The 23,335-nt window shown below is 44.9% G+C and overlaps 1 protein-coding gene and 1 long non-coding RNA gene across 24 annotated transcripts in view; both read right to left on the bottom strand.

Annotated features, from left to right (window-relative positions):
• The window catches only part of LOC119844076 (DAB2 interacting protein), a 494,149-nt gene that overhangs the window by 245,699 nt on the left and 225,115 nt on the right, over nucleotides 1–23,335 (bottom strand). Inside the window, exon 1 of one of the 23 annotated variants that reach the window (XM_043498924.1) lies at nucleotides 22,825–23,140. The exons of the other annotated variants lie outside the window; for them this stretch is intronic. Within the exon in view, the coding sequence (XP_043354859.1) occupies nucleotides 22,825–22,945 (121 nt within the window). The 5' untranslated portion in view covers nucleotides 22,946–23,140. Of the gene's footprint in view, nucleotides 1–22,824; nucleotides 23,141–23,335 lie in introns of those variants that run through there. 23 annotated transcript variants of the gene reach the window in all.
• Nucleotides 1,180–3,275, bottom strand: LOC122456910. Its single transcript, XR_006276077.1, has 3 exons — nucleotides 3,004–3,275; nucleotides 2,208–2,214; nucleotides 1,180–1,191 (listed from the first exon to the last, which is right to left on the bottom strand). It is a non-coding gene; the product is annotated as an uncharacterized LOC122456910 (long non-coding RNA).

The following is a 23,335-nucleotide window of genomic DNA, read 5'->3' as shown; positions in this document are numbered from 1 at the left end:
GCCTTGTGTTTTTAAGCTATAGAGATTAGAGGTGTTTTACTCTTTATTGCTCAGTCTCCAAAGTAAAGTATGTATATTTATCTTGCTCTGATGCAAAGCCTAGAGAACAAATTTAGCTTCTCCTAGCAGCATATCATCAAAGGCCGGTTTCCCCCAGCGTAACATTGAAATGTGAATGAAGCACAGCTTTAAAAAAATACATCAGAACACGATGAAATTCAAGCTTGACCGGGGTCCAAACAGGGCAGACTGCTAATATTCTGGTTGAACTGAGAGGGTTGGTAAAGTGAAGTGAAACATCAACCCTCTCCTATGTGATGATAAAGACAAGCTACACGTAGTTTGGAGAACAAGAAGTCAGCTCTGGGGAGCTTTAAATTAGAGTCATCCATCACTCTTAACATCTCAGTAAAGATTCAACATTGAGAGCGTGCTATGTTCTCAAAGCACTTAACTAGCACAGCTGCGTGTTCACAAACACAAGAGAAGACAAAGAAGGAGCCTTTATGGTAGCTAAAATCCGTGGCTGCATACAGATAGACATTACGGTAATCAGCTCTACTGCTGCATGCACCAGCGGGAACAGGGCACCAAAAAAGTCTCTTCCACCAGAGCGGACGAGGAATCCCTGTGAGCTGCAGTAGTAGCATGGCTTGTATCCTCTGAGGGCGGCAGTCTCATACACTTCGGAAGTGTATATGGCAGTGGTGGCATATATATACTAGTCAGACATAGTTTGAATGCTTATCCAGCCTTTATCTATAAACTAGCCGAGCATTGTAACACAGTGGCTGGGGGATGAAATATTAGCCATGCTCATGTGTGACAAAACTGCTCTCTAGTGGCTGCTGTATGGCTGACACTGAAGTCTACTGATTCATTACAACCGTTGGAGTTGAGTAATTGAGCTTGAAATCTCACAAGATTTCAAGAATGAACCATTGTTTTAGTATTTTGGCCTACTCGCGTCCAATCTCAGCTGCAGCCAGGAAGTACAGAGACTGGTGGAAAACTAAAAACAGGGAGGTGCGAATTATCAAAATTTTTCAAATTTATAATACGTCTAGGATTGTGTATCAGGAGAAAGTTCAGGCTGGTTCTCATTTCAACTTCTCTCTAGCTCTTATTTATTGTTAAAATCACCTGTCATCCCCGCCTCTCCCTCCTCCACCCCCCAGGGTACCCAGGATCCTAGGCACTCAGAGCTCTAATGAGAAGGCAGTTCGTAAAGTGTTTGCATTAAGTGTTATAAAGTCTCTGTTTACAACTGATCCTCGGTGCTGGGGCAATTCTGCTGAGCTCAGGTGCCACATTGCAAACTCCAATGAGATTGCAGATGCAAAAAAACCCCAAACAAACAAGGAACATGATTCTCATTGGTCTCTGATAAGTGTGCCCTCCCCCTGCACTCCCTTTGAAACAGCTGGCTCAGAGAGGTTAACTACTGAGAGGTTTGGATAGATTGTTTGCTTTGTACCAGACTTAATAGCAAGAGAGGGACAGGAACCTTTGCACAGTTGAATTACTAGCCCATTTTTAGCTGTCATGTGCTGCTACTGCTATAGCAAGTCTGCACTGGCAACATGTAAAATATATTAATTAAATAAATAAAATAAATGCATATTTTATAAGTGGGATTCATCAGATTTGATTTTCAACAGCAAAGAAACAGATGTTCGATTGACAGCACTTCATTAGAGAAATAAATGAGGTCACATACATCTCTCTCTTCATATCCATCTGCACAATAGACCAAACATTAAGATTTGAAGCTCACATAGTACATGCAGCTTTAATAATAGTCTGCAAACCTCTTAATTCCCAGAGATAGCTAGGCCAAGTCAGATGACTTTAAACATCGAATAAACTTTAGTGTATTGCTGGAAAACTGGAGACCAACATGTAATAATGGATGCTTAGGATACAATCTGATTAAATATGCTTGGTGGAGGATAACTAGTTCCACACAGCAGGGCATTCAACTGCAAGAAACAACTTAAAGTCTTTCCCATGGGAATTCCTAAAACAGAGCGTGCACGCGCGCGCGCACACACACGATTGAAAATTATTTTGCTGTTTGAGTTTGTTTACCCCAGGTGTTTAACAGCACTTTGCTTATAGCTACTTTTAGTGGTTTCCCCTGTATACACAATCAGTTTCTTCCTTGGTGAGAAGACCCTCATTAACAAAAGACGACCAATAACCACTTCTCTCCTCCCACCCACCACCCCCTCTTTTTTTTTTGTTTTTTTAAAGTAAAGTAAAAGTTGAACGTAGAATTACGTACAAAAATAACTGCAGTCAAAAACAAAACAATGTAAAACTTTAGAGCAGCGTTTTTCAAACTTCGGGTTGTGACCCAGTACTGGGTCGTGGCGTGTCAGGCACTGGGTAGCTCTGATCCGCACGGGACGTTAAAAGTCCCGTCGGCAGTGCTGCCTAACTAAGGCAAGCTAGTGCCTACCCGTTTCAACACTGTGCCCAAGCACCAGCTCTGCACTCCCATTGGCCCTTTTTACAGTGCAAATATTTGTAATCAAAAATAATATAAAGTGAGCACTGTACACTTTGTATTCTGTGTTGTAATTGAAATCAATACATTTAAAAATGTAGAAAAACATCCAAAATATTGAATACATTTCAGTTGGTATTCTATTGTTTAACAGTGCGATTAAAACGGTGATTAATCGAGATTCATTTTTTTAACTGCAATTAATTTTTTTGAGTTAATCACGCAAGTTAACTGCGATTAATCAACAGCCCTAATAATTTGTAATTGGCTAAAACAACTGCAAGATTGGCATCAACTTTTGATCTGAAGACCTCAAAAGATGGGGAACCCACCACTTGTCTGCTAAGTTTGTTCCAATGGTTATTCACCCTCACTGTTAAAAAAAAAAAAAAAATAGCACCTTATTTTTATATGCAATTTGTCTGGCTTCAGCTTCCTGCCATTCATTTTTGTTGGGCCTTTCTCTGCTAAGCTGAAGAGTCCTTTTTTACCCAGTACACTGTAATCAAATCACCTCTCCATCTTCTTTTAGATAAGCTAAACAAATTGAACTATTTAAGTCTCTCACTGTAAGGCATTTTCTCTATCTAGTAATGGGTCCATTCCATTGCTAGTATTTTTCTCCTTAAATATACTTTCAAAATTTTTATTTGTCCTTAGCCCTTCATGCCATGAATTTTTCCTGGATGTATCTAGCTTCCCTTAATTTTCTACACTTCATTGCACATTTATACTGCCATTTATTTCCGCTTTTCTGTATATTTGCTCTTCTCAGACAACTTCCTTAGCACAAAAAAGGTGCAACACCAACAAAATCAGAGGTTTGTTTGTTTTTTTTTTTTTTTAAAAAGAGTTTTTCCTTTTCTGAAATCAGAATCCTATTTGTCACATGGATCATTACTTCTACAGCAACGGAACTTGGACTACACAGACGCAAATGACAATTTGGGGTTTGGTGAAGGGTTTAAAGGGAGATATACAGAAAGTAGTATGTGCCTTCAGGTACTGCTGCAACAGATCTTCCATTGTCAGTTGCCTCCTGTTTTTGGAAAAATCCATCCGATGCAAACAAGCATTACACACAGGAAACTAGGACTAGCACCTTGGGCCTTCAGCTTGCCAAAACACACGCCTCTATCCCTTGACCTAGGAGTAATAGCAGGTCTCTTACCTTCACTGTGGGCCAACCACTAGAGGGCAACATCCCTCAGTCATGGTCACTAAGACAGTACCATTTCCACTTTCCAAGGCACAACAGGATTGCCTTGCCTGATTGGGCTCCTAGTCACTCACGATCTGCCTTGCATCCTCTAGTGCTTAAGACTGAGAGCATCATCTCAACATAAGAAAACGCTTGTCCTACTTTCTATCTCAACAATCAGGGCTTTAATGGTATTAGGAAGTGTCACTTCTATTTATTTATTTGAAGGAGTTATTTTAAAAAAGAAAGCAGAAGGAGGTGGAAGAATGCCAACATGGAAAGGAGCTCTCCATGGCGTCACTACATATGACACCACAGCTGAAAACAGGACAAACAGTTCAGTTATGCTAATGCAAGGCAGAGTAGCATCAGTAGCAGAACTCAAAGGGCAATGCTAGTCTGAAAAAAAATTAAAATGGTATCTCTGGGCTCCCTGTTTATCTCCAGGACTCTAGACTAAATATGTCCAGTTTGTAACCAAAACATATGACTGACCTACCTGAAAGTCCACAAACTCAACCTGGGATCTGAGCGTCAAAGGCTCTTAACCTTCTCTTTCATTCACCACCGATTCTGGCAGGGAATGTTGGGACCGGAGTTCCAACCACACAACCGTGTTTTCTATTCATTAGAGTTGAGGGCAGAACTTGAAGTTTGTGTTGCTGCATGGACAGAAATGAGGACAGAACGTGGCCTTGTGGAATGAGGCTTAGTTAATTACTACTGATGAGATGCCAGGTAGATCAGAACCCTGCCTTCTTTACTCTAGCTCTCCAGGATCTGCAATATCAACAGGAGTAAGACAGGAGAAACATAGTGTACTTTTCACTCCATCAGGCAACAAACAACTCTCTGAAAACACACATGAGGATGCCATTTTTAGACCAAAAGGAAAAGGAGTACTTGTGGCACCTTAGAGACTAACAAGTGAGCTGTAGCTCACGAAAGCTTATGCTCAAATAAATTTGTTAGTCTCTAAGGTGCCACAAGTACTCCTTTTCTTTTTGCCAATACAGACTAAGACGGCTGCTACTCTGAAACCTGTCATTTCTAGACCATCACTTTTCAGAATAGAACCACACTTCAAGCAACAAAGATCCTGTTCTCAAGCAAAGATCCCTAGTGGCAATGAAAAGGGGGAAAGAAAATACGAGGTGAGCACAAATTTCTCCTGGGAAATGTTTTGTTTAGAGGCATTAGTGGTATGCCAAAAAAGGGCATACAATGGGCACCATTACAAACATCCTTGCCAGCATTTGCCTTTAGTAATCATGGTATCTTTGTGTACTTCTAATAGGCAATACAGTCGCTGGAGTTTAGTGACACCTACTGTATCCCTTCAAATGCAAATACCCATTTGACAGAGTCTCTCTGATACTAGAGATAATGGTCCTAATAGGGGACACCTGTCTACAGTATAGTTCTCCATTTGTCCATTCTAGTTTAGATGACTGAAGTGAGTTGCTTGTACCCTCTAACACTGCCGCCATGCATTCTTCATCCTAAAAAAAATATGCAAGTTACATTTAGGGGTTGCTTCATTCACTACTGAAATGCAGTTACTTCTGAGTGAAACATGGCAGCTGTTTAACAAAGCACAGTAACAGTATGGAACAGTTTAGGACAGGAAGTGAAGAATATCCTGGAGGAAATTAATCCACAATCTAATACACCTCACTGTTAGAAACACTGTCCTGGCATTCATCCTAAATTCAGGTGATGGCTCTGGAAGCACAAATATTATTTAAATGGAAACATGGATATTCTCATTTTATACACAATTGCCAGACCACAGTTCTCTCCCATCTAATGGCACAAAGTAAATAAATGTTAACCTTTGATTGTTAAAGATGCAAAAGGAAAAAAATCTTTCATTAAAAACTGCTAGTTCGGTTACCACGGACTGACGCTGCTTACTCATGAAGGACTGTTGCTTGTTACCATAGCAACTTGGAAGTTTAGGGAGCATCTTGTAATTTCAGTTCAGACACCGAATTTTACAGCAATCCACCCACTGCTGCCACATTTGGATACTTCAGAACAAGCTCAGGCTTGACCTCGGCTGCTAAGAAAAACGCACTCATGTAGAAATACTGTCATAAACCAATGTGTAAGAACATGATGTACATAGGAAACTAGCATTTAGAGCAGACTGGCTTCTAGAAAAAGAAACACAAAGTACTTGAAAAAAATAAAATGACATTGAAAAAGAACCCTCGGTGTTAATTAGTCTAAACTTTGACCTGTCATCATCTACTCTGTTCGCTGCTCCCAAAAAGTCTACACACTTCTGTGTCGGGCACGTTTTTCCAAAATAAATGCTTCCAGTGCAAGCCTACAATAGACGAACATGCATGTGCGTGCAGTGGGAAAAACAATGGTCAGAACTGGATTCCAGGTTCAAGCTTCCAGGAGATCGTTCTAGATAAACTTGGATAGAAAACTAAGGGCTATTTGAAAACATATCTGGCCAGTATCATTCACTCAGGGCTGTAACTTCCACGCTGTGTACATGGCAAGAAAGCGCCGACTTTCCTATGGATGGTCTATCATGGGCTTTGTTCCTATGAACTTATGGAGAAGAGGCTTTCAGGTCCTCGTTTGTGCTACACTTGGGGTGAACTCACCATTTTAAAAAGCTAGCCTCATTCGGAGTACGATGATCTTCAAAGACTCATGAGACAGCTTAATTTAGAACCAGTATTTAGATTGCTCATTTCATTGTATTTTGCAATCATATTGTCTTTTTTTAAATGTAAGATTTAAATGAAAATCTACCTTTAAACTTTCCCCTGCAGGTTGGGCAGCCAAGCAACAATCCCAAGACAGTGTCTGAGAGCCAGAAAGCAAAAATAACTACAAACCAAAAGGAAACTGATCAGCCTCATTTCAGGGTCTCTGTTGAGTCCAGAGTAAATTAAAGGATTACAGAATGCAGTCAGTGCAATAGCCTAAGGTGTTGAGAACACAGAGAACGGCTTCCAATAGCAACACAAATGTAAAAAACTGTGTTGCTTTAAAGACAGCTATGTGTAAGCTGTGTTGCCTGCCAGAGCTGTAAGAAGATGAACTTACCCTAATTTATTAAAGATCATTAAAGAGCTGCTGATGCTTCATAGTCCACTCTGTGTAACAGTCTTCTGGAAACAATTCTGCTTACAAAACCCAGACTCTCTGCATGTCTCTATCCTCCTCCTTTATTAACAAGGGCTTTTAGACAACATGATCTGCTTCTGCCAGTCATTCCCTGCCTGATGTTACCAGCCTGTCTTAGCAATATTATTATGTAGAACTGACTGAAGTTACAAGAGATAGTTAAAAGGGACCAAAAAACCCCCCCTCAAAAATAGAGGCAGTCTTAGAAAGTGTGCAGTTCAGTGTGTGTGTCCCCAATTATTGGGCGCTTCTTGACTCAGAGCACTGAGACCTGGTATTTAGATACGCAACTATCTATAAGCTTTCCTGAACATTTTGGCACAGCACAGCACGGTTGTCTAACACCATATTGGCTAACTTCCCAAATGTCTCTCCCAGCATGCAGCCCAGCATTTCTTGAAATGCTCCTAAATAGTGTTGCCAACTCTTGCAATTTTACCACAAGTCCCATAATATTTGGTGTTTTTCTTAAAGACTCAACTCCTGGACTCATGTGATTGGGTGAGAATCTCATTCAAAATAAGAAGCTTCTCACCCACATGGTTAGAGAGAAAATATGAGTCCTAAAGGATAAAAACCAGAGGGAACACCAAAAGGACCCTAAATCTATTATTTTTTTTTTACTATCTAAAAAATTTTAAACCAAGCTCCTGATTTTTTTGCCACCTGACGTGATTTTTGAACATCTTGGTGACAGCAATACTGCCCAAATCCTAATCAGGAATTTCCAGAGGATTTTTCCAGGGCATCATACACAGAAATACAAGGACTTTCCTCCCCTTTCCTTTTAAGCTCCTCAAGTCTCACAGGGACTTTTCCTCCATATCATGGCTGAGTACTGCAGGGGAAAAGAGTTTGGCCACCCAGCAGCTAATTATTGATTTATTGCTATGGTCAGATTTCTACAACTATCACCTTCACAAGGACCACGCAAAATGGGGTTGCTCCACTACCAGTGTGTAAGATGGCAAAACTCTGAGTCAGGACTCCTGGGTTCTACTCCCAGACTTGGGCAGGGAGTGTGACCTACTGGTGAGAACAGGAGACTGTTGGATTGTATCACCTTGCTCTGCCACTGACCACCTGTGGGACTTTTTGCCAGTCACTGAATCTCTTTGGCTGGGTTCACACACCTGTAAAATGCCAAGTCCTACCTACCTGTTGTCAGACCTTATTAATTAGAACCTATAAAAGTGTTTTGTGATCCTCAAAGGAAAGGTGCTACAGAAGAGCAAAGGACTGTTATTTTAAGTGTATTTTAGTTACACTTGCAGATATTTTGGTGAGGCTTTAATATTTGTTGGCTGCACCACAGACCCTCTTATGGACACACAACCCACACTCAGAGTGCAGAAAAGCCAAGTTTTTTCCACTTCCTCAAATTTCCAGATTCTTCTGCCAATTCTCCTTCCTTCCAGCACTCAGAGTCTGACCTGCAATCGCCTGCTCAGCCCTTACATGCCATCACAGACAGCAGCTGACACTAAGTCAAGCTGGCTGTGTGACCCCGCATAAACCTCTCCTACAAGCAGAGTATTCCCTGTAGTGTTCCTGTCTTTCTTTTCCTTTCCTCCCTTTTCCCTCCCATCCCCTCTTATCTTTCCATCAAAGCCCCGTGCCCTGGAAATCTCAAATCACCAGTTTCACAGCTTTCTCTTTTAAATTTAACATCCGTGTCAACACATCAGGACCAAAGGGCAGCCAGGAAGGAATAAATGAAGCCCAACAACAGTGAGATCTTGTCAGTTAAGAGAAGGGGGGGAAAAGCAAAATAAAGAGAGCTGAGGAGTTCACTCAGCCTGTCAAAGGCAAGTAAAATGACTGACCCCAAAAAGCCCAACACCTCGCAACCTGCCAACATCAAAGTTTCATATTGTGCACAGCTTTATGTTTTAACTTCCTTGGGTACTGGGCACTGTAGGTGGCCATGTGGCTCTATGGTTACCATTCATCACCTGGACAGTCAGGAGTTCCCGTCCCAGGGGATGCAGACACCGCTGCTCGGGGTGGTGGGAGGGAGATGTGCAGGGACATTGGAAGATCCTATTATGCTACAGTTATCTCCTTAGTAACAGGGGGTTCTCTCGTGCATATATCAGAGAGGCCACAACTCTCTCGAGACTCATTCTTGGTATCCACAATAACTCCGGCTTTTGAGTTTGCTACCACCAAGCCAAAGGGCTGGCCTCACATGTCCAAATCAGCAGGAATCTACTGCCACATGGAAGAACACACAGGCCGATTTCTGGATCACTGACGTCACTCTGAAGGGATTACTGCAAGTCAGCAACAGGTGCCTCGAAGCTGCATGCTAGACCCTAGAACTGGAGAGGGAAGGAGGCTGCAGGTCAGGCTGAGGATTGGCAGCAGAGTTACATAAGGGAAGCTCGAGCAATACCTGCCACTGCACAGTTCTAGATAGCCTTTGCCTTCAAGGACACTCGATTCACTCTGAATTTTTGTTCGTTAGACATCTATTGAGATTTCTATGCCCATTGTTTTCATGTTAAAAGCAATCCATGAGAAAAAATGCCACTGTCGTATGCCGCTTCCTAATCTATTCACTCGTGCCAATTTTTTATCGGAGAGTTAAGTATTGAACAAATATCGCAGAATCTCAGCAAGAACATATCTAAAAATACCTGGGCTGCCAGTGGACATTTCCTGCAAACAGCAGAGCTTGAAAGCTTTTTCAGGCCTTTTGCATGGGCAGCTGTCACCCACACCATTAACAAGTCCAAAGGAAACACCACTAGAGAAAAGGTTCGGCTGGAAAATTTCACAAGACAGACTTGAAAAGCAAAGCAAAGATCACTCACACAAATTATTAACAACATCTGCTGAGGAGGAGGTTCTCCTTTTCCTGATATTTAAGGACACTACTCTCGGGGGGGGGGGGGAACCACACACAAATCGCTAACATCTAAAACCAGAAATCTAGATTCCCCACCCCAAGCACAAGACGTGCTTCGTTAATGGCTTTTTTAAAAGGTTGAACAAAGGTTCTGAGATGCAGGATTGGCCTCTTAGTGAAAGAAAGCGAGAGGGGAAATGGTCAGTGAGTGTCACAATTACTGGCCTGTACTCCCAGCTCTGCCGCTACCTCGCCCATGGAGCAAATCATTTAAAGGGCCACCAACAACTTGAATTCTACTCAATTACAACAAAAGAGAAGTTAAAAGTAATTTCAGGCCCTGCAGCTCTCCCTGTATCCCCCGGATGGTAATTTGTGGTTTCACAATCATCAACAGATGGCTGGTAAATGCAGCACCCCACAGAGTTGTGGGTCACTGCCAGGAGACCCCCTCACTTTAAGATGGGGATGTGGCCCATGGAGGCCTCAGCTCCCAGTATAACATACTACCTCCTGGCTTGGTTTTCTGCTCAGACCAAGATAGGGCATTTTATGCGGGGGCCCTGCAGCTGCTGAAGGCTGCATCTTTATAGTCCAGATGGAGCAGGTTGCAGCTACTACTATTTGTAATTTTTTTGCAAGTCTGTCCAGCTTTCAGCATTCTGGCAGGTTGCTGGCCTGGCCTGCGATTGGGCAAAGTTTGGGTTTTGCTGATCTACCTCCTACTGGGAGCCACCAAAAGTCCCGCAGGAAGGAGACAATCTGCTTAGTGCTGCTTTGGAGTGTAAATATAATCCAGGCAGAGTGTTGAGCAGCAGTACCTCATCATACTCGCTCTCTCTCTAGACCTGACTTCCCACAACACAGGCTGTGCCACTTTGTAAGAGTGAGTCATCCGCAGAGGAAGATGTGCTGGAACAGAGAGATCACTTCTTGTCTTCTCAAATGTAGTAGGATATGACTCAGAGAACAATGGCAAAACAGGAACTGAGGGTAGCAAACATTTTGTTTCCAGGTCTCACCTGTCTCAACAAGTCAGCTAAACATGGGGGCACCTTTCAGTTTGCAAGGGCCACACTGGGTATTTCCAGCTCCTACACATTGCTATAGAATTAGCTTATTTGGACAACAAAGTATTCTTAAGCAATCCAAAGCACCTAAAGTATGCTCTGTGCTTAGCAGAGAGACTTGGTCCCTGCCCTAAGGAGCTTATGCTCTAAAATACGGGATGCAACCCAAAGAGTAAGGGTGACATACTCCAGAGGGAGAAATGATAAGGAGAGTGAAGGACTAAAGTAACACAATCATATGGCAGCTCATTATAGACTAGTGTACCATTAAGGGTTGTGATAGCTATTTTTTAAGCCAAGCACGAGCAGGACTACACATGATTTATTGATCCTCGGCCCCACAGCAGGCGTGAGCTTTCAGGAGGGATTTGAATGAAGGAATAAGCTGTGGCTCGGCAACAAGAGTCAGGAGGGAGTTGTGAGCATGGGGGCAATATGAAGGAAGGTGCATACGCTGAACACACCTAACTCATAGAATCATAGAATACAGGGTTGGAAGGGACCCCAGAAGGTCATCTAGTCCAACCCCCTGCTCAAAGCAGGACCAAGTCCCAGTTAAATCATCCCAGCCAGGGCTTTGTCAAGCCTGACCTTAAAAACCTCTAAGGAAGGAGATTCTACCACCTCCCTAGGTAACGCATTCCAGTGTTTCACCACCCTCTTAGTGAAAAAGTTTTTCCTAATATCCAATCTAAACCTCCCCCATTGCAACTTGAGACCATTACCCTCGTTCTGTCATCTGCTACCATTGAGAACAGTCTAGAGCCATCCTCTTTGAAACCCCCTCAGGTAGTTGAAAGCAGCTATCAAATCCCCCTCATTCTTCTCTTCTGCAGACTAAACAATCCCAGCTCCCTCAGCCTCTCCTCATAAGTCATGTGCTCTAGACCCCTAATCATTTTCGTTGCCCTTCGTTGTACTCTTTCCAATTTATCCACATCCTTCCTGTAGTGTGGGGCCCAAAAACTGGACACAGTACTCCAGATGAGGCCTCACCAGTGTCGAATAGAGGGGAACGATCACGTCCCTCGATCTGCTCGCTATGCCCCTACTTATACATCCCAAAATGCCATTGGCCTTCTTGGCAACAAGGGCACACTGCTGACTCATATCCAGCTTCTCGTCCACTGTCACCCTAGGTCCTTTTCCGCGGAACTGCTGCCGAGCCATTCGGTCCCTAGTCTGTAGCGGTGCATTGGATTCTTCCATCCTAAGTGCAGGACCCTGCACTTATCCTTATTGAACCTCATTAGATTTCTTTTGGCCCAATCCTCCAATTTGTCTAGGTCCTTCTGTATCCTATCCCTCCCCTCCAGCGTATCTACCACTCCTCCCAGTTTAGTATCATCCGCAAATTTGCTGAGAGTGCAATCCACACCATCTTCCAGATCATTTATGAAGATATTGAACAAAACGGGCCCCAGGACCGACCCCTGGGGCACTCCACTTGACACGGCTGCCAACTAGACATGGAGCCATTGATCACTACCGTTGAGCCCGACAATCTAGCCAGCTTTCTACCCACCTTATAGTGCATTCATCCAGCCCATACTTCCTTAACTTGCTGACAAGAATGCAGTGGGAGACCGTGTCAAAAGCTTTGCTAAAGTCAAGAAACAATACATCCACTGCTTTCCCTTCATCCACAGAACCAGTAATCTCATCATAAAAGGCGATTAGATTAGTCAGGCATGACCTTCCCTTGGTGAATCCATGCTGACTGTTCCTGATCACTTTCCTCTCCTCTAAGTGCTTCAGGATTGATTCTTTGAGGACCTGCTCCATGATTTTTCCAGGGACTGAGGTGAGGCTGACCGGCCTGTAGTTCCCAGGATCCTCCTTCTTCCCTTTTTTAAAGATGGGCACTACATTAGCCTTTTTCCAGTCATCCGGGACTTCCCCGTTCGCCACGAGTTTTCAAAGATAATGGCCAAGGGCTCTGCAATCACAGCCGCCAATTCCTTCAGCACTCTCGGATGCAATTCGTCCGGCCCCATGGACTTGTGCACGTCCAGCTTTTCTAAATAGTCCCTAACCACCTCTATCTCTACAGAGGGCTGGCCATCTCTTCCCCATTTTGTGTTGCCCAGCACAGCAGTCTGGGAGCTGACCTTGTTAGTGAAAACAGAGGCAAAAAAAGCATTGAGTACATTAGCTTTTTCCACATCCTCTGTCACTAGCTTGCCTCCCTCATTCAGTAAGGGGCCCACACTTTCCTTGGCTTTCTTCTTGTTGCCAACATACCTGAAGAAACCCTTCTTGTTACTCTTGACATCTCTTGCTAGCTGCAGCTCCAGGTGCGATTTGGCCCTCCTGATATCTTCCTACATGCCCGAGCAATATTTTTATACTCTTCCCTGGTCATATGTCCAAGCTTCCACTTCTTGTAAGCTTTTTTTATGTTTAAGATCCGCTAGGATTTCACCATTAAGCCAAGCTGGTCGCCTGCCATATTTACTATCTTTCGACTCATCGGGATGGTTTGTCCCTGTAACCTCAACAGGGATTCCTTGAAATACAGCCAGCTCTCCTGGACTCCCTTCCCTTTCATGTTAGTCCCCCAGGGGATCCTGGCCATCTGTTCCCTGAGGGAGTCAAAGTCTGCTTTCCTGAAGTCCAGGGTCCGTATCCTGCTGCTTACCTTTCTTCCCTGCGTCAGGATCCTGAACTCAACCAACTCATGGTCACTGCCTCCCAGATTCCCATCCACTTTTGCTTCCCCCACTAATTCTACCCGGTTTGTGAGCAGCAGGTCAAGAAAAGCGCTCCCCCTAGTTGGCTCCCCTAGCACTTGCACCAGGAAATTGTCCCTACGCTTTCCAAAAACTTCCTGGATTGTCTATGCACCGCTGTATTGCTCTCCCAGCAGATATCAGGAAAATTAAAGTCACCCATGAGAATCAGGGCATGCGATCTAGTAGCTTCCGTGAGTTGCCGGAAGAAAGCCTCATCCACCTCATCCCCTGGTCCGGTGGTCTATAGCAGACTCCCACCATGACATCACTCTTGTTGCACACTTCTAAACTTAATCCAGAGACACTCAGGTTTTTCCACAGTTTCATACCGGAGCTCTGAGCAGTCATACTGCTCCCTTACATACAGTGCTACTCCCCCACCTTTTCTGCCCTGCCTGTCCTTCCTGAACAGTTTATAACCATCCATGACTGTACTCCAGTCATGTGAGTTATCCACCAAGTCTCTGTTATTCCAATCACGTCATAATTCCTTGACATCACCAGGACCTCCAGTTCTCCCTGCTTGTTTCCAAGGCTTTGTGCATTTGTATATAAACTCTTTCCATCCCTGGATCTCAAAGCTCTTTGTCATAATCAAGTAATATATGGAATGTCCCTCTGAGGTAGGCCAGTACCGACCTGACCTTACCCGGCAGAAAAGCTAGGTTCAGATACTTTCCAGACATTCTGACACCAAGGCCCTTGTGCTAACCACTAAACATTACTTCCTCCTCTGAAATTCTACAAATTAGAGCATCTGAGAGTCATGGCACAAAACAGATGATTTTCAAGTTGATCACAAACTCCTGAAGTTAGGGTGATCTAATCAAATCATACCCATGAAGAGCTCCAAGTACTCTTAGAATCTTAGATTGATTGCTAACAGGCCATTGCGAATGGGTTTAGCTAGGAATAATCAGAAGAAATTAACAGGGAAAATTTGGGTCAAACATCAAAAACTTCTTAACAGTGAGATCTCCTAGGCCACCACAGAGTTTCCTACAAAATATTGTGGAATTTCCACCATTTGGGACATTTAATTAGGGTTGCCAACTTCGGTTGGATGAATTTCTGGAGATTTCATCACATAACACAATCTTTAATTAAAGATCAATCTTTAATTCCTGGAGACTCCAGGATAATCCTGGAGGGTTGGCAAGCCTGCATGTAATATTAAACCAAAGCACTAGAAAATTAAATTGTAAGGAGCAATCCTGTACTGGCTGGTGGAGACAGCACAGATAACTTTAACCTCTATGATATGCTAGTGATCATACAGCAGCTAACCCCTTGCATTGCTTAGGTTTTTCCCTTTAGCGTTCTGTTTGAAGCTATTTACAGATTCTTCTTACCAGACTCCAAACTGTGGGTCCTTTAGGGGAAGGGCACTTAGAGGCTTTGAATTCTGGCCCTTTTCATGAGATTACAGTGGTATTTATTTGAACAGCCTGTGCTAAGACAGAAAGCAGAGAAGCTGGCCGTAGCTTCCAAGATCTCACCGTTTGGTGTGCCCAAGTACAGGTCTTTGCTGAAGATCAGACGATCGTCTCTTCAGAGCAGTCTCCAAAGGAAAAGAGGGGAAAAAGCCTATTTAATGAAAAATAGTCTTTGTGAAGCAGCCTGAAAAGCATTTGTGATAAATATATAGCAGACAGGACATCTAGACCAAGGAGCTGACACAAGCAGAAGCACCAGGAACACCAACAACCTTTCAAAAGAAAGGTTATACTAACAATGTTCTGAAACTCCTGAGGCTTTGGCGCTAACTGGTCATCTGCAGAGAACAGCAGCAGGAAAGAAAACAAACACCACAGTGGACTCATGTGAAGGACCTACTGCAATCCAGAGAGAGGAGAGAACTCCGCCAAGTCTTCAGTGCCCACAGACAGCTAACAATTGTTAAGGCACTCAGGGATGGGATGGGAGAGAGACTGATGAAATAAGAACTTGATGTCTGGGAGCTCCCACCAATGCCAGCCCACTTTTAAGCCTTTTATCACATAGTGGCAACTGGGTCACAAAGTTAGGCTCTCACTTTAGAAGGCAGGGTTTAAAGTTCTGCTGCAGGAAGCCACAGTGACAAGGGGCAGTTTGCAAAGAGAAGAAAAGGGCAGCAGAAGGCAAAAATGATGGAGATCTGGAATGCAGCTCACATTTAAGTTCACCGGGGAAAGTAACGCAAGAGGTGAAGCAGAGAGAACAACTCACAGGGGTACAGAACTGCCTAAGAAAGTCTGAGGAAAGGATGCCCTTGGATAATAAAATCAGGGGATGTTTTCAAAAAGGATCAACTAGGAGTAACAATGAAATTAAGCAAAGGGAAATTTGCTTGTCTCTCTTACCACAGAGAAGGCTTTACACTGCACTCATATGAGGTATATACAGTCCCACTGTTGTTCTCACCCATCCACCTATGGAGGCAGCAGCACCTGTATTTTTGTTTCTGTTTTAAATCTAGAAATATTTTGGTACATCTGAAAACATTTCTTTACGGCCATCTTCTAGTTTGAGCAGATTCTTTCCTCCCATTTGTGACCTCCGCTATCAGGAGGCAGGAATGAGAGAGGGGGTCCTCCAGAAGTTAGAGCTACCAAGAATCACCTGTCAAAGTGGCTGTCCCCTCCCATTGCTCTCAATGCAACTGCACTCAGTTAAGGTGACCTCTTTCAAAACGGCCACTATCTCCCACTATTTCCAGTGAGAATTTAAGCAGCCTGCGGCCTCAGTCCCACTGAGAACAATGGGAGATGGAAGTCATTATGAAAGAGGACAGGTGTACATGGAACTCTTTGTTCTAGATTCTGGAACATTATTTAGCAGCCCCCACTGAAGAAACTCAGTTATGAAAAATAATGGGGAAAATTATTCTGAACGCTAAAAATGTCTTTAAATATAGCCTGTGCACAAGGGTTCAGTGAGTTTTAACAATAAGGGAAATGTGAAATACCTGTGTTATTCCGTTATTAAAGATCATTTGGGATAAAAAAATACTCCAATCCAGGTGAAAACTTCTTAAGGGACCAGGTTTTTTTTTAAATTAATTTTAACCCACAAAATAATTAACTGCTTGTAAATTCTCCAAAATAAATAAATTCTGTACTCAAGGAATAACTGCTGTAATTTTGGGGAGGACACGTTGCATTCTTCATGCATAACAAAGTGGTTGAATCTCTGCATTAAATGTAAAACTCAGCTCAGCCTCAACTCTGGACCCACAAGCAGCGGTTCCACAATGAAATTACTACGGGAAGGCAGTGAATTTGCATCCTTTTGCAAGACTTGCTGGCCAACACCTGTTCCTCTATTCTGGACCCTAATTAAGTAAAGGCAGAGATGCTAGGAAGCATGCTAGAGACCAAAGTGCCAGAGGCTACAACCAGATGCTGCTTTTGTAGGGAGTTTTTCCTCCCTTACCCCAGACCCTCAAGAACCTTCCATTACAGTTACATGGATCACCTGGTAGGTATAATAATTACAGAAAGGATTCCTCACATATTTACCCACAACTCCCCACAGAACAGATGGCCCAAGGAAGAAAAGAGAATTTCAGAGGTTTTTAACTAACATATGTTCAGCTTGTCCAGAATCCCTGTGGTAAACAGAGCCTGGAGACTTCAGACATCATCCTTCAAACTCAGCTTAAATCACGGGGGAAAGCTGCCTTTTGGTTTAAGCAGCAATTAAATAGCACTGGCTTGAGCACAGTGCAGACCACGAGTGCATTGGCTTCCCCCATGCCAACCTACTGCATCCCCTGCTATTCCAGGGCAGCCTGAGCTCCCCTGCCACTAGTTCGGCTAGTGCTCCATGGGTGTAATACCCCTAGCTATTCCAGCTCTGGGCCTCTCCAAAGCACAGCTTGCTAATGATACCAAACTGATGCGTGTGTCATATGCACAGGGTCGAGCTAGGGGAAACCCTCAAACTCAGAAAATGGAGTTAGCAGCACACTGGTGCATGAAACGCAACCTCACCACTGCTGGGATGCAGTTCCGGAGCTCCTAGCTGCTGTGGCACAGCCTGGCGCCACAGCAAACACTGTCCTTCTCTGGAACAGAAGTGCATCCTGTAGGTTACGAGGTTGGAGAGTGGGCACCAGCTAGACAAGGAGGCAGCAACGTTCTCACCCTACCCAACAACACTTCTGGCCCTCGGTCTCATCTAGAAAGTGGCTCCCTCAATCTATAGGATGACTAGCCAAGTTGGACAACACAACGCACATTTCAGGAACAACGTTCTTATAGGGGGAAGCTGCAGGGCGAGGAGTGGCTTGTGTGCACGACTGAAGCCCAAAGTGAGGCCAAGGATCCCAACACCATGAATCCGCACCCCACTGGGTGGCAAGAACGAAAGAGGGCAGGAAGGACACAAGGGGTGTGGTTTGGACAGCTCTGTGCTGCTGATTGATTGGACTTACCATTATTTTCGCAGTGGCAGGGGCATGGGGCAGGTAAATGATGCAGCACAAGTTCAGACCTTTTGGGAAGGGAGCAGCAGTCTACGTGGAAAAGAAGGGCCACGCTGAGACACGCAGAAGTCCAAACTCAGTCAGGTCCATGGGGTGAAGAGGGGGACGAATTTAGCTCAACGTGGCAAGGATGCTGCTTTCTTGTGGCGAAGGGCTGTGCTCAGCTGGAATCCTTCTAACCACCCACTTCTACACTTGTGATGAGTCCCCAGCCAGAAGCACCAGGCTGAGTGACGCAAACTCTGGAGAGCAGCACTCTAGCAGAAGGGAGCCTGGCAATTCCCGAAGAGCTCTCTTTATTGGCTTAGAGAAGCTGAGATCTATGACACGGCTCAGAACGGCCATAGCTGAAAGTTAATGAGTCACCAAATACAGGAACTACTCACAGTGATAAAATACCTGGTCCCAAAGCCCCTCCACAGACGCTCTCACATGCAAGCAGAGGTCAGATTCTTAATGAGACGCAGCCCTCTTCAGAGCATGCCTGGCCCTGTTAACAGGCTCCAGGTTGGGTTCTCTGGAGGAGCATATTCTAACCCGGTCATGCTTAGGTTACGACTACACCACAGCTGCAAGCTACAGAGATGGACAGACGCTAGCTCTGCTCCAGCTAGTGTAAGTACATACCCAGGCATCGGGCTGGCTTGTACTCTGGAGGCTAGCCAGAGCTGCTGCCAATGTTACACTGCTGTTTTTAGCCTGCTGGCTCAAGCAGAGTTACACGTCTGTCCACCCGAGCTGGAAAGCACGCTCCCAGTTACTGTGTAGAGATACCCTTACACTCAGCGTTTCTATGCGGCTGTTTGCAATGGACATTTCCTTTGAGAAGACAGGTGCCAGCATCACTGTGGGGGCTGCTCAGACCTGGGGGAGGAGAAAGGAACATGATGAAGGGGCAGTTCCTCAAGTGACTTCTAGAGGGAGTTGCTTCCAGCCCCTCCACAGTTAGGCAGAGGAACAGTGACGATACTGGTGGCACAGGGAGACACCATGCAGGTGGAATAGCCTACTGGGTTACATCTAGTGCATTCCCCAGCCAGACTAGTGCAGGATTATTCCCTATAGCACAGTGCCTAGTGCGTCATCCAGCCTATGGGCCTCCCACCACTTGCTTTGGGAGATTATTCCACAGTCTAGCAGATCTCTCACTCATGGTGAAACATTTCCAGATGTTTGGCTTGAGTTGTCCATTGCTTAACACCATCCCCATAGCCCACTCTAAACAGCCCATCTTCTCTCTTGACCATCCCAGCCCTGGCATGGGGTTACCCTTCCCAGAATCTAGAGGTGCCAGCCCTGCTTACACAGGGCTAGCAGCAGCACCCTTTGCTGAAGTCGCTACCAGTCCCGTCCCTGCGGGAAGCTGCAAGAGATCACCTGTTCTCACACGTTATCATCTGGCTGGGATGACTGAAAGCTGGCTGCCTTTGCAAACAGCTGTCAACCCTGCTTCGCCGGTACAAGAGCCCATGCTGCACCGGGTCCTGCCTTCCTAGTCACTAAGAAGTCATTTCTCCGCCCCCAGCATATTCCTCAGGTGCTTGCTTAGAAAATGCAAACTCCATCCTTGTAGTCTTTCGGAGATAGAAAACAGCTGAGCATTTGGGTGGGGGGTGTTGGTGTCTCTCTCTCTCTCTCTCTCCACCCCTATCAGAGGCTCAGTTCTCTGCAACCTTCTAATATCTCAGCCTCACCAGCCAGTGCTCACCATCTTCCTTCAGCTGCAAGAGCTCCAGCCCACACCACAGCTTGTACTGTTCCCAGCCCACAGCCTCACTAGGCTTATGAAGTTAAACTCCACACATATGGCTGGCAGGCAGGCAGCAGCCATGCCCCAGGGCCCAGCAGTGCAGCTCATCAGGAAGGAAGGCAGAGGGAAAGGCATAAAGGGCTGGTGTTAGAGCTGGTGGGGGAAATGGGAAACAAATACAAACTTTTCTTCATTTCAAGAGACCTGTTGCTCTGAAGTGCGTGGGCTGAACATGGTCCTGCTCCCACGCACTCATTACGGCTTTTTAGAAATAAGAACCAAACTGGTAGCAGGTGGCAGCACCTATGCCCGCCCAGCACCAGGAGTGGAGCAAACTGGACAATGGTGAGTGACTCGGGCCAGAAAGGTGGGAATCTGGTGCCAGCAGAGAACTCCCCCTTCCTGGGGAACATGTAACAGCTAGCTGATCCCTACTACTTCCTGTCCAAAGCAAAACCAAGCCCCGCTCCTCCGAAGGACTCCCTAGATACACCCTGAAACACTCCAGTGCATGTGCCACTGATGATCCAGCTACTTGCTACAGCCACGATGCCTTTAAGGCATCTAGAGAGACAACAAAAGCCTGTGGGTGATGCAGATGGTAAAGCACAAGCCTGCTGCACAGCACACACACAACAGCTATAGTTCAGTGGTTTGAGCATTGGACTGCTAAACCCAGGGTTGTGAGTTCAATTCTTGAGGTGGCCATTTAGGGATCTGGGCCAAAAATTGGGGATTTGTCCTGCTTTGAGCAGTGGGTTGGACTAGATGACCTCCTGAGGTCCCTGATTCTATAGACAGCTGACTGTGCAGGCTGCTGGAGCTAGCTCCTTCCCGTAACATGAGGACGGTGCTAATGAACCTATGACAACCTTCCACCAGGGGTGACTCGCTGCAGCACAAGATACTCAGCATCATGACAGCTCGGCACTAGGGAAGGTAAAACTTGCTCTCCCCAGCTGCCTTTATACATTATTGAACTCTGTAAAGTGCAAGCACAGTTTGTACAACAGATGCTTTAGAAAACTGCATTGTCACCCACCCATTGTCTTCCTTCTGAGACCTGTGGGAACTCGGGTGGACCAGACAACTAAGAGCCAGCACAATTTTACTACAACCCTGAATCTTATAAATGAGAAATCAAAGGGAACTGATGAACAATCTTATGGTGCAGCTGCATCTATTCACACCAGCTAATGGCGAACATCTGAATGCTCAGCACCTCATCCTCATTTTCATGTCCAGCAAAACTAGCCTGGAACTCCCCGCCTCATGAAGTTGCCTGCTCATCATCGTAAAGTCCACCAAGTAGGCCAGAAATCTCAAGAAAGCCGTCTGTCCCGTGGCATTCTATCACTTCTGTTACCCATCCCAGACCAGCGTACAGGGCACTGAACTGGGAGAGTTGCAGGTTCTGAGTTCTAGTCTCCATTCTGATGCTGACCTACTGTGTGTGACATGGGGCTAGTCACTGCACCTCTCTGTGCCGTGGTTTCTGCGTATGGTGAGAATTCTCACTCACTTTTGAAATGTGCTGTGAGAGCTACAGATGAGCAGTGCTATAGAAAAGAGCTAACCCCATCCCATTCGAAGCTATCATCATCCCACTTCAACCCAATCTGCTTACATGTCCCCAGTAAATAGTTCAGTCTAGATCCAACAGTTGTGATGGTGGTAAGTCCATACTGTAACGAGTTACAACAACGAACACATCTCATTTGTCACAGCAGCTCAAGTGACAGGAAAACATTTTGGTTGTGAATGAGACAAAGGGGAACAAGGAACTGCCACATGCCTGTGAGTCTGCAAACAAACACTCTTCCCTGCCAGGCAAAACAGAAACACTGTGGAAAGAGAAATACACTGTGCTTATCAGAAAAGTTGAAACTCAGGGACTGATTTAGCTTCCTTAATATTTCCCAAGTGATGATTCAAAACACTGAAATGAACCTCTCTACAGAACATAGTGTGTTATCAGTGAAGGGAGAAAGACAACACTGCAATCTAGCTAGAGCTTTTGGGGCCAGATTCTGCTCTCAGGTATGCTGGTGTAAATCTGGGCTAATGCCAGTGAAGCCAGCATAGGTCTGGATTCATACCAGTGTCCTAGAGAGCAGGATCTGGCCTGCTGGCTTCTGACATATCCTCTTACTCACACAACTACAACATTACCCTTCTTTTTAAGAAATGTCTTTGGGAAGGCAGTCACACAACCTCCTCCCCGCTTTTACAGAAAGATATTACAACTGCAAAATGACCAAGACACTAAAAAAAGAACAGGGTCACTTCTCCGAGTGCTTTAACTTTAGGCATGAGTAACAGCAAAAACACTAGTTTCACCTTGCAAGAGAAAAGCCAGAGCAGCTTATTTTTAAAAAAATGCAACTGGGTCAGTAGCTGCCTAGAGTGGAATGAATGGACGGCCCGAATGGGTACGTCCAAAAAAAAAAAAATAATCACTCCACGGGCCCCGTTCCTGCTGCACAGGACAAATACATTCTGTTACAGTGTGATTTTTCAAGATCGCCAAATTGGCTTATGAACACACAAGCCCCACTGCCTTTCACTAGTGGGCTTGGGAGCACAAGCCCTTATATCCAGTTATAATTTTTTTAGACTCTCCAGGGGCCCAGCTGATGAAGAGCAGCAAATTATAACAATAGTTCTTTGGACTTCAATAGCATCTTTCATTTCAGGCTATCAATTAGGCCTCAAAACATCCTAGTATGCTGGGGAAGTACTCTTGCCCTCATTTTAAAGGTAAGGAAACTGAGGACAGAGTCAAAGGGACTTCCCTGATGGAAGTCACAGCATTTTAACATCAAAGTAGGGAATAGAACCCAGGCATCCTGACTCCCAGATCCATACCACCACTAGACAATGCTCTCCCCCCTTACCTGAGCACAGCATTGAACAATCAATAGATCCTTTCTAAAGTTCACTATAAACTTTGCAGCACACAGGTACACTAAGGAGCATTTACACTGGTCTTTATCATCTATAGTAAGAGACTTGCCTGTTCAGCAATACGACATAGATCTTGCACTTTCAATTAAATGGAATTTTGGTTGCAATTACCCCTGCTAAGTGGCCTGTTCCGGCTCCGGGATCTGCTTCGCTGTCTCTGAAGTCGCGACCTCCGGAGCAGTCGGTAGTAGTAAGACGGTCTCCCAGAACTTTTCCTGCTGTTCACTGACATTTTTGTATCTATTTCACACAGACACAGACACACACGCTCACTCACTTCCCCCTCCCGTCAAAGCAGCAACACTTCCAGTGTCTAATTAACAGGAGGCCGGTTCTTTAGAGTAGAAGGGGGGAGAAAAAGAAAGAGAGCTCTTCAAGTTTGACATTTAAGATAAAAAATTCCCCCAAACCCAGTACAGAGCACATGTCTGAGCAGAGGCAGAACTCGCAGCAGGCAAGATGCACTGTACGAACAATTCCAGCCCCCAAAAAGATAAGCCTGTTGGAGTTGGAATAGGAAGCCAGAGTTGGCCTGGGCTCTTGAAATATGAAGAAAAGGCTGGAAGAAATCCTGGACTGGATCGTCTTCACTGGACAACAATATCTGCCTGAGCCACACTGA

This window comes from Dermochelys coriacea, chromosome 16 (assembly GCF_009764565.3).
Source record: "Dermochelys coriacea isolate rDerCor1 chromosome 16, rDerCor1.pri.v4, whole genome shotgun sequence".
NCBI classification, from domain to species: Eukaryota; Metazoa; Chordata; order Testudines; family Dermochelyidae; genus Dermochelys; species Dermochelys coriacea.
The sequence above is the reverse complement of the archived record's forward strand: the minus strand, read 5'-3'. Positions and strand labels throughout refer to the sequence as shown.